Raw genomic sequence first — 14675 nt, 5'->3', positions numbered from 1 at the left:
TAATCAATATATATATAAATAATAAAACTATTATACAACTCTAGATTAATTGTAAAATATCGTCACTAATTGAACATCACTGAACAAAAATACAAAAAATAATATAACATAAATTAAAACACACAAAAATATATCTACTATCTAGTATATACGTGTGTATGTATGTAGGTGTCTATATTAAAAAAAGAGTTAAACGTTTTAAATCAGTATAATAATCTGTTTCTAAGAAATGCAGTAAACGTCTGGAAACGACCCCTTGCCGGAAGGGGGTAAGTAGACAGTATAGTAACGCGAGTGCTTGCTTTTGGTTGCTGCCGAAAAGGGACTACCGAGGAAGCCTTCAGTGTAAACAAAATGTCCTGGGGCCTGTGCATGTATATTGCTTCTAAAAACCGAAAGAAAGAAGAAAGAGAGATAGAACGTGCGTGGGGGAGGGAAGTGGGGAGGGACGGGGGAGGGATTGGAGGAGGGGGACAGGGGGGACATGTTGAACCGACGAGCATACTCGAATGTCTGCACGTGTTCAAGTTAATACGATTTAACTGCTTTAACGTTGGACCCCTCCTAAATCGGGGTAAGGGAAGGGGAAACACAGTAAGAGGGGACGACAACTTCGAAGGGTGCCGTTCTATTCGTTTTTCTCAATTTTTTTTTTCTTGCCCTCCCCCACCACTTTTTTCTATCTTTTTCTATGACACAGACTTGAAGATTTTTTTGTCAACCCCTTTTACTATTGGATGACAGGGCAATGGGGGCCCACCAAGCAGCACCTGACTTAACGCGTCAAAATTTTCGTTTGGATATTTTTTATTTCTTCTTTTTTTTTCTCTTAACACACGAAGAAAATTTTAATGACTTCTTCTTCTTCTTCTTTTTATTTTTCTTTTTCTTTTTCTTCTTTTTCTAATTATGTCTATCACTATATTTTTCGTAGAAGGAAAGATAGGCAACGTTGTATGGTAGAAATGAACTAACGAACCTTCGAAGAAATTCTAATGATTTTTGAATAATAGGAAAATCAATTATCTGGAATCCCAGAAGAATTGTTTACCTAGTTGAATTATTATAAATTTCCTCACAAATTAGGTGCTTAATTTGTTCATTATTACTCTTAAATTTGGAAAATTCGTTAAGACGTATTCCTATATTGGTTTTTCCTTATTTTTTCTTTTCTTTTTTCTTTTTATTATTCCTTCTATCAATAATACTTCGTTTTAAAATTCTTATTATGAAAGATAAAATTCAAAAAAGGAAAAAAATAAAAAAAGAAAAAAACGCGTATAAATAATTCTTCGAAATTCTGTAATCTTTAATCAAAAAGAAAAAAAAAAAGGAAAGAAAGAAAGAAAGAAATAATTGATTACTTTGAAACTAAACGTCATCGCGAGTCAAACTATTAAATGAAATCTCAACGTGTATTTATTTCATAACTATCTGTAAAGGTTTCAAAACATTCCACCAAACTCGATCAACCAATGGGACGGACTTTCGTTTAGTCAATCAATTCGTATTTTAACATAAGTTAGTTTACAATCGAAATAAGAAAGAAAAAGCGAAATAAAATTATAATTAATTCAACGAATTTAAATGCTAACAAACTTACGAACATTTCTCAATTTCTCACACATTCTCTAGTTCTTTCACAAATAAAATAGAAATAACGAGTGATAATAATATAATATAGAGAAAAAAAATATATCTACGATCTTAGGAATAATTTCATAAGAAAATCAAACACATACGAATTAAATAAATAACGCGAGAAAAGAGAACAAAAAAAAGTAAGAATAAATTAAATATTAAGCAACACGAAAATAAAAAAATAAAAATAAAAAAAAAACACATTAAGAAATTCTATACAAATTCAATGGAGAAAAAATACAAAAAAAAAAAGTTTGACTTTTATTATCAACTGTTCAAATATTTACGCTAGAAACACACGATGAAAATGTAATTAAAAAATATGATAAGTATAAAATTAAAAATACAATATATATACAAGAGAGAGATATACCTACATATATATATATATAAATAGAAGGGGAAAAAAATAAAAACGAAAGAAAAAAAGAAATAGAAAAAAATAGATATATAGATAAATAGATAAATTTCTTTCTGGCAATGTAATCGAACGGAAACGGTGTTTACATCCGCGTGCGTCAAGCATTCGCCTTAGGGAGGGTTGTAGGTAATGCCTCTACGTTCAACAGGGGGCCCTGACCCGATTGTAGAAAATGTCAACACTCTCCGTACGTATCAGCACTATCGCTTGCTGTTCACTAGCCTAAGTATTACTTATATATATATAAGTAACAATATATATATATATATATATATTGTACTCACACGCAATCAACAATATATCCATACGTACATTTAACATGGATGTATTTAAACGTATAGAAACACACACATAACATATGCATACATACACATATATATATATATATATATTCACACATACACTATACACATGAATTTACATATAACGTATACATTATGTGTGTATAGTCACGCATATCACATGTAGAATATTCTCTATCTTTTTCTATCTTTCATTACTACATAAGACTGTAGCAGCTTTTAAAGTAAGTAGCCATCTTGAATTCACTTTCAAACGGTTGAGATAAAGAGAAAGAAAGATAGATGTATAGAAAAAGACAAGGAGCGTTCTAAAGGCTTCTAACAACACATACAACACACATACACATAAATATATAGAAGTATATATGTAGCAATACGAGGAAGCCGATTACCCAACAAACAACAACAACAACACACAACAACTAACTTAACAAATACAACCACATAGGATTCCCTTTGGCAGCAAACTTAAGCTGACTGACTGATTGCCGTTTACGTGTGTGATTCCACGTAAGAACTTTATTCCTTTTTCTTCGGGCGTTTTGTTAAAACTATTCCGCCAAATAACCCACGTGACTACTTGCACACACCACCACCATTATCACCACCACCACCACCACCACCATGTCTATATACATTTATTTATATTTCTCTAAAGATAAATTTCTTGTTGTTTTTGTTTCTCTTTTCCACAAAATAAATGGATTTTTGTCGTAAAAAATAGTTCCCATCGGTGCTCGGACGATAATGAAGAAAAACACGTTTGCGTTTGCGTGGAAACACGAAGAAGATATTATTCTACGAATAAGAAGGAAAGAAATATGGCGTTATGTACGTTATATGTAGATATACGTTATGTGTGTGTGTGTGTGCCCGATAATTATACGTATTTATGAAAAGGAATTACGTTTTTCCATGAAATACCTTACGAATTATTCCTAGGATCCTATCGATCTGTCATTTTACATAATCATCGCTATGATAATTTAAGAAACAAAAAGAATAAAAAGATAATTTTTTTCAAAACGAAACAAATCAATACGAAAATAAGCAAAAAAAATTAACTTTTCAAGCGATATAGCTAAAAGAATTTTAATAAATACAATTTAAAAAAAACATCCTGATTCATCGTTTCACCTGTGTTTTATTTTTTAGGACTAATACATTATCGATAGAAACGAACAACGGAAAGTACTCAAATACAAAATCCAATACAGAATCAGAATGAGGTATAAGGATACAAAGAACAAAGACAGCAACAGAAAGAAAGAGAAAGAGAGAGAGAGAGAGAGAGAGAGACAAAACGATAATGTGCACTGTGCCGGGGTCTCGGATCTATTTCCGTGGGCCCCTAACACGAAAGAAGAGGGAAGAGAGTTGAAGAGAGAAAAGGAGGAGGAAGAGGAGGAGGGGGGGGAACTAAAAGGGAGTAGGAGAATTTATGTGTTTGGGGAGGGTCAAGGGAACGAGGGTAACGACAAGTGCAGCAGCAGCAACAGCAACGGACAGCTGGGTCCAACGGTGCAACGTAAAAAAAAAAAAGAAAAAAAAGGGAATAGGGGGAAGAAGGGTGATAGAATGAGGGGTTAGGGAGAGGGGGACGATGCACTTGTACACTTATGTCTATAAACGTTATTTTCGTAAGAATTTTTCCAATATTTATGTAGCTCCTACCCGTTCTTTCCCCACCCCCCCCCATTCTGCCACGCCACCTTTTTTCTCCTTTCTTCTTCTTCTTCTTTTCGTTTTTCTACGTCATCCTATCGTTTTCTTCCATACTCGAGGAGGATATAATATAACGTCATACGTTGGAATGCGGTTGTAAGAATATATATATAATATATACGAGTATAAGTAAAGTAGTACGTGAGAAATGAATTCGTTTATATGTTTTTATTTAAGACACGCGAACGTTTGAAAATGAAAGAATGAAATTAATGAAATAGAAAGAGAGAGAGAGAGAGAGAGGTGGGGAAAATGAACATCATCTCTCGTTCGACACGCGTGAAATGCATTCGGGGAAAGTGATGATAACGGCATCATGCCAAGTGTTTAAGAAAAAATAAGAACAGTAATTGTTCGTAATATCTCGTCAATAAATCATCGATAAATTAATATATATATATATGTGTGCTTTTTGAGAATGATATATTACGATAAATCTTTTCGATATTTTATTTAATCTAATGCAGGGATACGCACACACACATACACACAACTCGTCAATTATTGTAACTATTATGTCTATAATTAAAATCGTATTACGAATTTTTGTACGCGAAAGAAATATGTATTAAAGAATAATTATATTCGTTGTTTTAATTATTTCACTCTTTAAAACTATTAGAGAATCTATTTTTTTTTTTTTTTCTGTATACGATACATAGATAATTGTATTTATCGTATTATTGATATCATCAGTATTTGAATATTCATTTTGTTCTTCCATCTTTTTAATATTAATTCGAATAAATTTGAAGGATATGATATTGATGTGTGAAATACGTTTAGAATAATACTTAAGAATAAATTGAAAAAAAAAACGAAATAATATTCCAAATACTTCATTTGAATTCTTTTTTTTTTTTTTATAATCAGACCGAGAAATAATAAAAGAAAAAATAGATAAACGAGAGTTTAGGATAAGAAAAGTACGCGAGAGAGTCGATAATAATTTATCTGTGTGTATTATCCCGAAAATGCGTTCACGTGCAGCAAGGATGCTTAGGCAGGCAAGTTAACAGGCGCCTTTACGTCTGTAACGATATTCCTCGATAGAGTTTCGTTAGAAAGTATGTTTCTCACTTTCCAACCGCTTTCTAAAAATGTGAAAAGAACAATGATGAGCTCCTATTCCGCGATTATTCGTCTTCTAACGACGGCCAATTATTTTTATTTCAGTATGAACCGTCGAGTAATCGCGCGAGTAACGATTCGAGCCTAATTAGAATGAGAATGAAATACGACGAAAATAAGCCGATTAAAATCTTCTAATAGGAGATATAGAGAAAAGTTAATGAAAAAAAAAAAAAAAAAAAACAACAAAATATTCCCGAGAAAAATATGAAGAAAATTTTCGCAAGAATTCAACTATATAAAATCTTCTCGAATAAATAAATATAACATAGTATTAGCCTTTTAAGTCCCACTGTATTCGTACAAAACGAAGTAGTCGCTAAATGTTATATGTGTTTCCGAGTGTGTGTGTGTGTGAGTGTGTGTGTGTACGAAACGTACGACGTTACGACACGGCTGTAAATTAGAAGAATTGGGCCAGCACACGTTCGACCGTGTTCTCGTATTGCGCCCATGTGAGGAATAAATGCGTAAGCTTGCGCGAGCGTGCGCGCGCGCGCACCCGCGTACTACTCTCACAAGCGCTTCTTTTTTTACAACACGAATGACGACGAGTCGCAATTATTGCTAACGCGGATGTCTGCTCGCGATTCACGGGGCCTTGGCCGGTTTCCCTTTCGGAACGCGGAGGGTCGACGAGTCTTGAATTCTACATCTTCGTTTCTGTGTTTGTTTGTGTGTGTGTAAGAGTATGCCTACGAGTAAGTATTACAGAGTACATTGCGTTAACACAACTCTCTTCAAACGAGATTACTTCATTTCTACTTGTTTTACGACATGTCAGTCGGTAACTGATTAATTACAGTTGTTTATCGAAAGTGTGTGTTTTTCTCCTATGGTAAATCTGTTTTATCATTCGTCGATATTACCACGAGAAGATACAATGTTATCGACGTTACTGTTTTACCGACGTTACTGTATTACCGACGATAGAATACCGACATTATCATCAGGATTAAATGGCGTTTGTAATATTGGCGCGAAAATTATGAAATTAAATGACATATTAAATGAAGATAATGCGCAACTGTAATAGATCATCGATTCATTAGAGAAATCTAAAAGAATGAAATGAATTAGATTATTTTCCTACCTTTGCTCGTCTCGTGTTGAATATTTTCCGTTTTAATCTCCGCCCTCGTTGCATACGGGATTGTGGTTGGAGATGCTTGGGAAGATGGTGCGGCCAATTTTTCTAAACGACAAAAAGACAAGTTATATTAAAATCGTCGTATAAAATGATTTTTAAAATACATCTTATAAACGAAAATTTGAAATAAATTTACTTACCCGCTAATAAAGGATTCGCTGCTGCGATGTTGTACCTTTGCCGCCTGCAGGAATTCGTAAGAGGTGTCGTGGTAGAACTTGGTTGACTGGCCTCGGCCAAATCCGCTTGAAGTTCTCGAAGAAAAGTGTCTAAGGTATCGAAGGGTTCTTCCCCAGTTACATTGGACATACCTTCACCTTCTTCCGTTGGTACATTAGGTGCAGCAGGTGTTCCAACAAGCGCGCTTAATTCCATTGCAGAAAACTCAACCGACTGACCAGTACTACTCTCCTAGTAACAAAATACTATTCGTTAGGTGCTGCTCTCTGTGGCTGATTTATCAACTATATTTACTTTCAAATATTTTACGTGGAAAAATTCAAAACAATTAATTATATTTAACAAATACATTCACTTTAATATTGATATTTAAGACACTTGGTTATCCGAACGAAGAAATTAAATAAACAAATAAATTAATGACGGTGTATTATTAATTAGAATTAATTAGAAAATAAATAAAATAATTTTACCTGAAGGCATTGAGTTAAATCGACCATCTTTCCATCATTATCAGGGCACCAAAGTAATTCGTCGTCTATGAAGGGCATGTTTGACTCCTCCTTGGGTACTAGGGTGGAGGTTAGCGTGAGGGTTTGCGATACGGGGACCGGCATCGGGACCCGTACGCTGCGGCGGGGCCTCTTTAGCCACCCCCGCGCCTTCTATCATCCAAAACCACCCTCGATACGTCGCCCACCTTTCTTCGTCCCTTTTTCTTCCTTTTGCCACTCCGTAGGAACGGCAAATATTCCTTTCTACTCGTATTACTTCACCTGTAAATCCAACAATTCTCTATCTTAATTATAATGTTCAAATTAAATTCTACATAAATAACGCGAAAGATATAAATGATAATGTGTAAAAGCATATATATATATATATATATATATATATATATTTATATCCTGAATATAAATTTTTAAAACTCCCATAGAAATATTTCTCACATCGAATATAAAATAAAACAAGAAGAGCTAAGATCAAACTCGTAAGATTAAATTAAATAAAATGAAAAAGAATCAACAAATCGATCTACTTTCTCTTTGATAATCCAATCTAAAACTGTGTACCCCGAAGGCACGAGGAACGACTTGATGAAAGAAGAAAGTTTTGAGAGAAGCATTGATTGTGCGATACCAATTAAGGGAACAGTCTTATCGTCGGTCTCTACGTGTAATTACGAGAACGAGTAAATAAGTAAATAACTAAGCAAGTAAGCAAGCAAGCAAGCCAGCAACTAAGTAGCTAAGCAACTAAATACTTTCTCTCGACTCATAGAAGTTTCGTTTCGCATGGAATCATAGATTCTCGGAGTCGTTCACCGAACACATGACGATGTTACCAAGATATAAATCTACGAATGTATGCACATTATACATAATTATTCCAATAAACAACAATTTAATTCAATTAAGTTTGAAAAATCTTTCAGGAAGACTATCTTCGAATCGGCGGCTTTTAATGAAAGTTGACGATCATTGGTTGAACTTCTTCCAATTGAAATCTCACGTACGACTCAACAGCGACGATACAAGAATAGTGAAGTTAAAGATGCAGCGGTAAGGGGCGGGAGGGGGAGGGGGCAGGGCTAAGGTGGGGTGGGGGGTTGAGAATTTTATAAAGGGGAAAGGGGGAAGAGGTAACTCTCGCGCAAGTTAGAGTTCTCTGGCATTTCCATGAAAGTGAAAACACATTATCCGAGTGAAAACTTTCTTTCTGTCTCTCGCAGGTTGTTGTTTCACTTCCTGTGCGCGCGTAACCTCCACTCCTCCTGGGGCTGGCTGGTTGCTTGGCTATTTACTTACTACTACTCACTTGCCTCTCCCTCGACGCATTTCTATGGAGCTTCAACTAAGACGGTGCGGGACGAACGTTCATGGTTTTACGTAATTCTTTCCTAGCCTACCCGCGAAAGAAAGTTTCTAGTCGCGTTCTGCGATGAGGTTAACATCCTTTTCCCGCCTCTCCTTTACAATTTCCCCACCCACCCCCACTCACCTATCGAGTTTGCCGTTCCCTTAGTCTATACCCCTTTCCCCATTGCCCACCGTTTTATAAATCCTATCCGTTTCTTTTATCGGACGTGACAAGAAATACATAATTTAATAGTATATGTTGTATTGTAGGATACGTTGAAAAAATTGAAACCGTTAGATTGACTAGAGAACCAACCAGGGTCTTCCACTTTCCCAGCGTTTGAATTAACCTTTGAGCTATCCAGAAGCCTCCGGTCAAATTCGAATGGAAGTGTTTGATCCCACAGTGTGTGTATATATGCTTATATATTACTTTATTTATTTACTCATCGTCATCCGGCGAAATCGACTCGAACGCATTCTACCGAAAACAATGGATGATGAGAAGAGAGAGAGAGAGAGAAAGGAAGAGAAAGGTTATTAAGATTCGCGGATCATTTCCGAATGGATATAGTTTAGATAGTTTTTTTCTTTTTTTCTAGATTTTTTTTCATACTTCCGTATTAATCCGGTCAATATTCTCATTTTTCTCACGCGATTAATTATTACGAGATGCACGTATACGTTGATACTATCAAACGTTATATGCATGCGTACTTTGAATACGACAGGAAATATATTAATATAATAGTTTGAATGAACAGGACAAAATTCGTATTTCGCGCCATAACATTGACTCGTAGGAACCAACGGTAATAATTCTAGCAGACGATACAAGAGTAGTTGGCAAGATGGCGGACGACGATAGCAGCACGACGTCCGACGAAAGTATCGATATTACTAGCGACAAATTTGATCCCATTAAAGCTATTTATTCGAAGAAAATACGTTTACCTTCTACGTCCGCGCCTCTTTACGATAATGTGTCAATGTACGAAAGTCGTATGAAGAATTTGAATCGTGTCAAAAAATCCCAAGTACGTTCCGAGTATTATTTAGTCGTCATCATCGTCGTCGTCGTCGTTTATGACGAAATGGAATATTTGCGAGAAGATTATTCTCCCACCTTTTCCTTTCTTGGTTTTTATTGTTAACGTTTCAGACAGGAAGTGATGATGTCGCCAAAGCAAAGGAATATAACAAGCAACGATTAATCTCTAACCAAGGTTAGTTTCTCATCTGTATTATTCTCGTGTCATGTCATTTTCTGTCATTCCTCTATCAATCTAACCTAACCCGACAAACATTTTTCTATCTCTTTTCTTTCCCTCTCTTTCTATACGTGATTATTACCAATGAATTACACGATGATGATAATGAAAGTTGCCTTCAATATCGATAGTACGAATAATTCACGAAATCACGACAGATGGCGCCAACTCATTCTCTTTCTATCTCTCTCTCCATTTATCCATCTATCCTCCTCTCTTTCTTTCACTTATTCTCTGTCTGTCTTTCTCTCTCACATTCTCGGTAGCTTCATTCATGACAAACTCGGAAGGCGATATCGAATTTCAACGCGGCACGTGCTCGCCAAGTTTTTAAATCGAACACACATTGATGATAGGTACGCCATGGACATTCTCTGTTTTAAACGCCATTTAATAATTGCCGATGCGATCGAATTCATTTTCCCATCTTTTTCTATATTTTCATATAAAATTCATACACGTGTAAGAAAATCAATTGGACTAATAACATCGCGAAGATCGAATTTAATTGAAATAAGAAAATTATTAATCAATGATTAAAAGAGAAGTATCGCTAAAAGATTATCAATGATATGATATATGAAATATAATTTGAGAATTTTTTGAAATCTAAATTCCACCAGTTCCCCTCTCCCCCAAAATGTACGAATTTTAAATTATTTTTGATAGGGTAATGACAAAAAAATATTATTTTCAAATAATCAAACTACTTTCTTATATTACGTATTTGAATACTATTTTCACCATGATTAAAACGATAGCGTGGCACACATTATTTACGATACTAACACACACACACACACAAATATAATACACTGTCGAAGGTTCTGAACAGTCTGCCTTGACGATCTCCGCGTATATATCATTACAGTAGTTGCATGGAATTTGACCTCCGCGAAAGTGCGTCAACTCGTTAGAAGTCACGGCTTTTTCATTGTTTCTCTTTTAAGAAAAAGAAAAGAAAAAAAAAATAATAATAATAATAATAAAACTGCATCTTCTCTATCCTTTTTATTCCCCCCCCCCACTTGTATCTTTAACTCACGCACTCTTTCACGAAGTAGATCGCAACTCTGAAGAAAGATATCGAGTAAAAAGCACATGAACCAAGAAGATAAGTATAATAAATCTTAATGCAGAAATATACTCGAGAAAAGCTTAAGGGAATGTTTTTGTTTATTTAGGATCATTTCTATCGATTACTATATCGATTATTACAATATATATATATATATATATATATATATTTTATTTATTATTCGTTTAAATCTCACGAACATTTAAATAAGTTATTATAATAGTTTCATTATTACAAATGACACATATGTTGATGTAATAGAAAAACTTTTCCTTCGAAATTAGTTACTTGTCGTTGTTATTTATTTTCTCTTTTCAAAAAACTACCGCTTAAAAAAAAAAAAAAAGAAAAAATTGCATCGTTAAAAGTTGATTGATTGATTCGAAATGGAATAAGAAAAAATGAAAAGATTCGAAGAATAGAAAAGAAGAAGTTCGATGAGACGTTTATTATACGGGGATATAGTCGAATGAAACAGCAAGAAAATACGTCTAAACGCTTTATTCTCCCTCTATCCCTCCCCCTCTCTCTCTCCCATTCTCTATTCCCGTTCTCTTCATCCCTCTTCGTCCTCCCCTTTTCGTCTTACTCTTCTAACCACGGGGGTATATATCTATTGGCCGGCAGCCAATTACACGAGGCAGCCGATAAATCACGGATCCCTGACCCAGTGCAGTTTTATATTTACGGAGGACGGTGGTGTGTAAGTAGTAATGGTGGTGAGATAGTGGTGGTGGTGGTGGTGGTGGTGGTGGTGGTGGTGGTGGAGGCACGCGCACGTCGCTGACACTCCACTCCTCTTATCTCTTTCTCTCTCTAACTCACACACACATACATATACACTACGATGTTCTCTCGAGTGCAAGTAAGCAACAGAGATGGGTGAACACGAGGGAAGAACAGAAAGAGTTAGAGAAAGAGAGAAAAACAGGGACTAAGGGAGTAAATAATAGAGAAAAAGAGAATACTAGAGTGAGATAGTACAAGAGAGTATGTGAGTGAGTGAGTGAGTGAGTGAGTGAGTCAGTGAAAGAATGATTAAGCGAGTGAGCGAGTAAGAGAGAACGAGAAGTCGGTTTCTCTCACAAAAGGGGTGAGAGAAAGAAAGAGAGGGAGAAGGGTGGGGGGAGGGAAAGGGAGCTTTTGCAAGTGTGCGAGTTGCAAACGAGGTGGGGTGCCTCTCCGACTCGAACAAGTATATATGTATATATATGTATATGTATATATATATATATATATACTAACGTAGTGCAGCACTTGTTGCGCCCGGGCGTCGACCTCGGACTCCGAACCCGAAGCCTCCTCCACGCCTCGCACTGCTCGTCTTCTTCTAGACCGAAAATTTTGTGCCACGCGCCATTATAATCGAATCGTTAATTCAAACTTTTAAACACTTCGACGAAACAAAACAAAAATTCTTCCAAAAGAAAAAAAAAATACAGACACACACACACACACACAACTTCGACTTTTTCAAAGAGCCAAATTCGACGACGAAATGTTTTTTTTTTTTCATTTACGATTAGTTACATCATCTTTACGACATTGCATGTCACGTTTTTTTTTCTTTTCTCTTTCTTCCTTCCTTTCCTTTTCGTTAAATCTCATTTTCTTATAAAACATATTTACTTACAATCACAAGTGTTTATAATATATATTCAAGTTCATACTTAAATCTATTCGTGATGCATGTAAAGAACCTGATTGAGAGATTAGATGAAACGAATAAAAATGAAAAGTGAGATAAATTCGATCGATTGATTGATTGATCGATCGATCGATCGATGGGATCTACGAAACTTAATTTAACGGAGAGAATGTTTCCATTCTTTGAATTCCTGATAATCTTCAGAGCGAAACTCGAGCCGAGTAAGCGCAATTCCTCCCCCTCTTCCTCATACCCCCTGCTCCCTTGGATACCACCCCTTTACCTATACCACTACCTCATCCTCCACCTCCCCCTTCTACTTCCCTCCACCCTCTATCCTCCTCCTCTTCTTCTTCTTCTTCTTCTTCTTCTTCTTCTTCTTCTTTTTCCTCTTCTTCTTCTTCTTCTTCTTCTTCTTCTTCTTCTTCTTTTTCCTCTTCTTCTTCTTCTTCTTCTTCTTCTTCTGATTCTTCTTTTTAGTTTCGTAGTACATATATAGGAGAGAGGTCTGGTCTCAACCAGAGAGATATCTTCCTGACCTGACGCAACGTGACATACTTTTGCTTTTACGTCGTCGCGACGATTCTTGAAACACGTCACTACGACGACGACGACGACGACGACGACAACACCGACGACGATGACAACGACGACGATGACAACGACGAAGATAACGATGTTCAAATGAAAATGAACGAACGAGTTAAATCCTTCACGCTTTAAACAGAAAATCTCTTGGTAGGAATTCTTAGCGAACCTAACAACGAATAATACAATTTACTCATGCAAATACACGCATATGTATTATACGGGTGTAATATATATATATTTATATATAAATCTATTTACACAAAGGATACATATACGCGTGTATATAAATACGTGTATACGCAAAATATACACGTGAAGATGGAAATGTTCTCTTTCTCTTTTTCTCTTTCTCTCTCTTACTCTATTTCGAATAACGGAATCTAACGTTTATCATACGTCGTGCTAGAAATTTTCATTTTCTCTCTCTGCTTGACAACTACTATATTTTTCCTACCCTTTTTATTTTCTTTCTTTCTTTCTTTCTTCTTATTACCCCGATATCAAGAAAACAAACAACTGCATATATGCATATATACGGTTAGTGATATAGAGAAAGAGGAAATTGTATTAATGTTTCTTCCTTTTTTTCTTTTATTTTTATCAATTTTTAATATGCATAATAATATTTCGTTATTTTACATATACATATATATATATATATATAATGTAATTAAAATAAAAAATAAAAAATTAAAAAAAAATATTGTACGATATATAAAATGAATACATACATGTTAAAGACGATGATTAAGAAACTGAAATAATCTGAACAAAAAATAAATTAAAAAATCATTCGGGATAATGTGCAATATTGTAATTTGTAATATGTAAACTTGATTGAATTCGAAAGGAAAAAAATGTCGAGAAAATCTTTTCTGACAAAATCCAAATAAGTATGAAATAAAATTATAATTATAATTAGAAATTTAGAATTAGTTATAAAATTAGAAGAAGGGAAAAATAAGGGACACCCGGTAGACCGGACGATCCAATTCCTCGGCCATTCGTGGCCGAGCGTACCTCCCCCTCGCCCTCACCTCTTCACAAGCCTTCACCTCTTACCCTCCCACCCTCCTCTTCACCCTCTTTCTCTCTCTTACTCTTTCAGTATACTACTCGACCTATCCCAACGACTACGACGACGATGACAACGACAACGACAACGACAACTTTCTGTAACAGATGACTGTACTACTATCGAGCACGTCGAATCGCTAAAACTTTTTTTTCATCCCCCTTTCACTCACCCATCCACCCCTCCTCCTCCTCCTCCTCCTCCTTCTCCTCGTTTTCTCTTCCACTTCGATACATTATCTTTCTGTTATTTTACTTTGCTCTCCTTCCTTTTCTTTTTCTTTTTCTTATTTTTCTCTATTTATTCCTCACATTTTTCTTACTCTTCCGTATATATATATATATATATATATATATGTGTGTGTGTGTGTGTACGTTTGTATTTAGTTAGTTACATTTATAGAGATAGGAAAAGTGATAGAAATGGGGTCTCTATCAACTTGTTTTTATATTTTTCTTATATATAGCATTTTAGTACGAGGTAACAGTAAAAGTGATCTTCTTTTCCTTTTCTTCCTGAATCTAGTTTTAGTTTCTTTTTTTTACCTATTCGTCAAGATTACAAAACCTTTTATTTATTTATTTGTTCTCTTATTAATTATAT

At 35.1% G+C, this 14675-nt stretch overlaps 2 protein-coding genes across 3 annotated transcripts in view; one reads left to right on the top strand and one right to left on the bottom strand.

Annotated features, from left to right (window-relative positions):
• Nucleotides 1–14675, bottom strand: part of LOC106786185 (ecdysone-induced protein 74EF) — a 214458-nt gene that overhangs the window by 127694 nt on the left and 72089 nt on the right. For both annotated transcript variants that reach the window (XM_014747302.1, XM_014747303.1), the window contains exons 2-4: nt 7024–7326; nt 6511–6781; nt 6314–6415 (exon numbers count right to left, since the gene is read on the bottom strand). In XM_014747302.1, the coding sequence (XP_014602788.1) occupies nt 6314–6415; nt 6511–6781; nt 7024–7167 (517 nt within the window). In that variant the 5' untranslated portion in view covers nt 7168–7326. The remainder of the gene's footprint in view (nt 1–6313; nt 6416–6510; nt 6782–7023; nt 7327–14675) is intronic.
• LOC106786166 (U7 snRNA-associated Sm-like protein LSm11) overlaps nt 9220–14675 on the top strand; it is a 16036-nt gene continuing 10580 nt past the window's right edge. Inside the window, exons 1-2 of the mRNA XM_014747275.1 lie at nt 9220–9446; nt 9572–9635. Of these exons, the coding sequence (XP_014602761.1) occupies nt 9261–9446; nt 9572–9635 (250 nt within the window). The 5' untranslated portion in view covers nt 9220–9260. The remainder of the gene's footprint in view (nt 9447–9571; nt 9636–14675) is intronic.

The sequence above is a fragment of the Polistes canadensis genome, unplaced genomic scaffold (genome assembly GCF_001313835.1).
Source record: "Polistes canadensis isolate GaletaPanama2010 unplaced genomic scaffold, ASM131383v1 scaffold_67, whole genome shotgun sequence".
Lineage (NCBI taxonomy): Eukaryota > Metazoa > Arthropoda > Insecta > Hymenoptera > Vespidae > Polistes > Polistes canadensis.
Note: the sequence above shows the minus strand (reverse complement) of the source record. Positions and strands in the feature narration are given on the sequence as shown.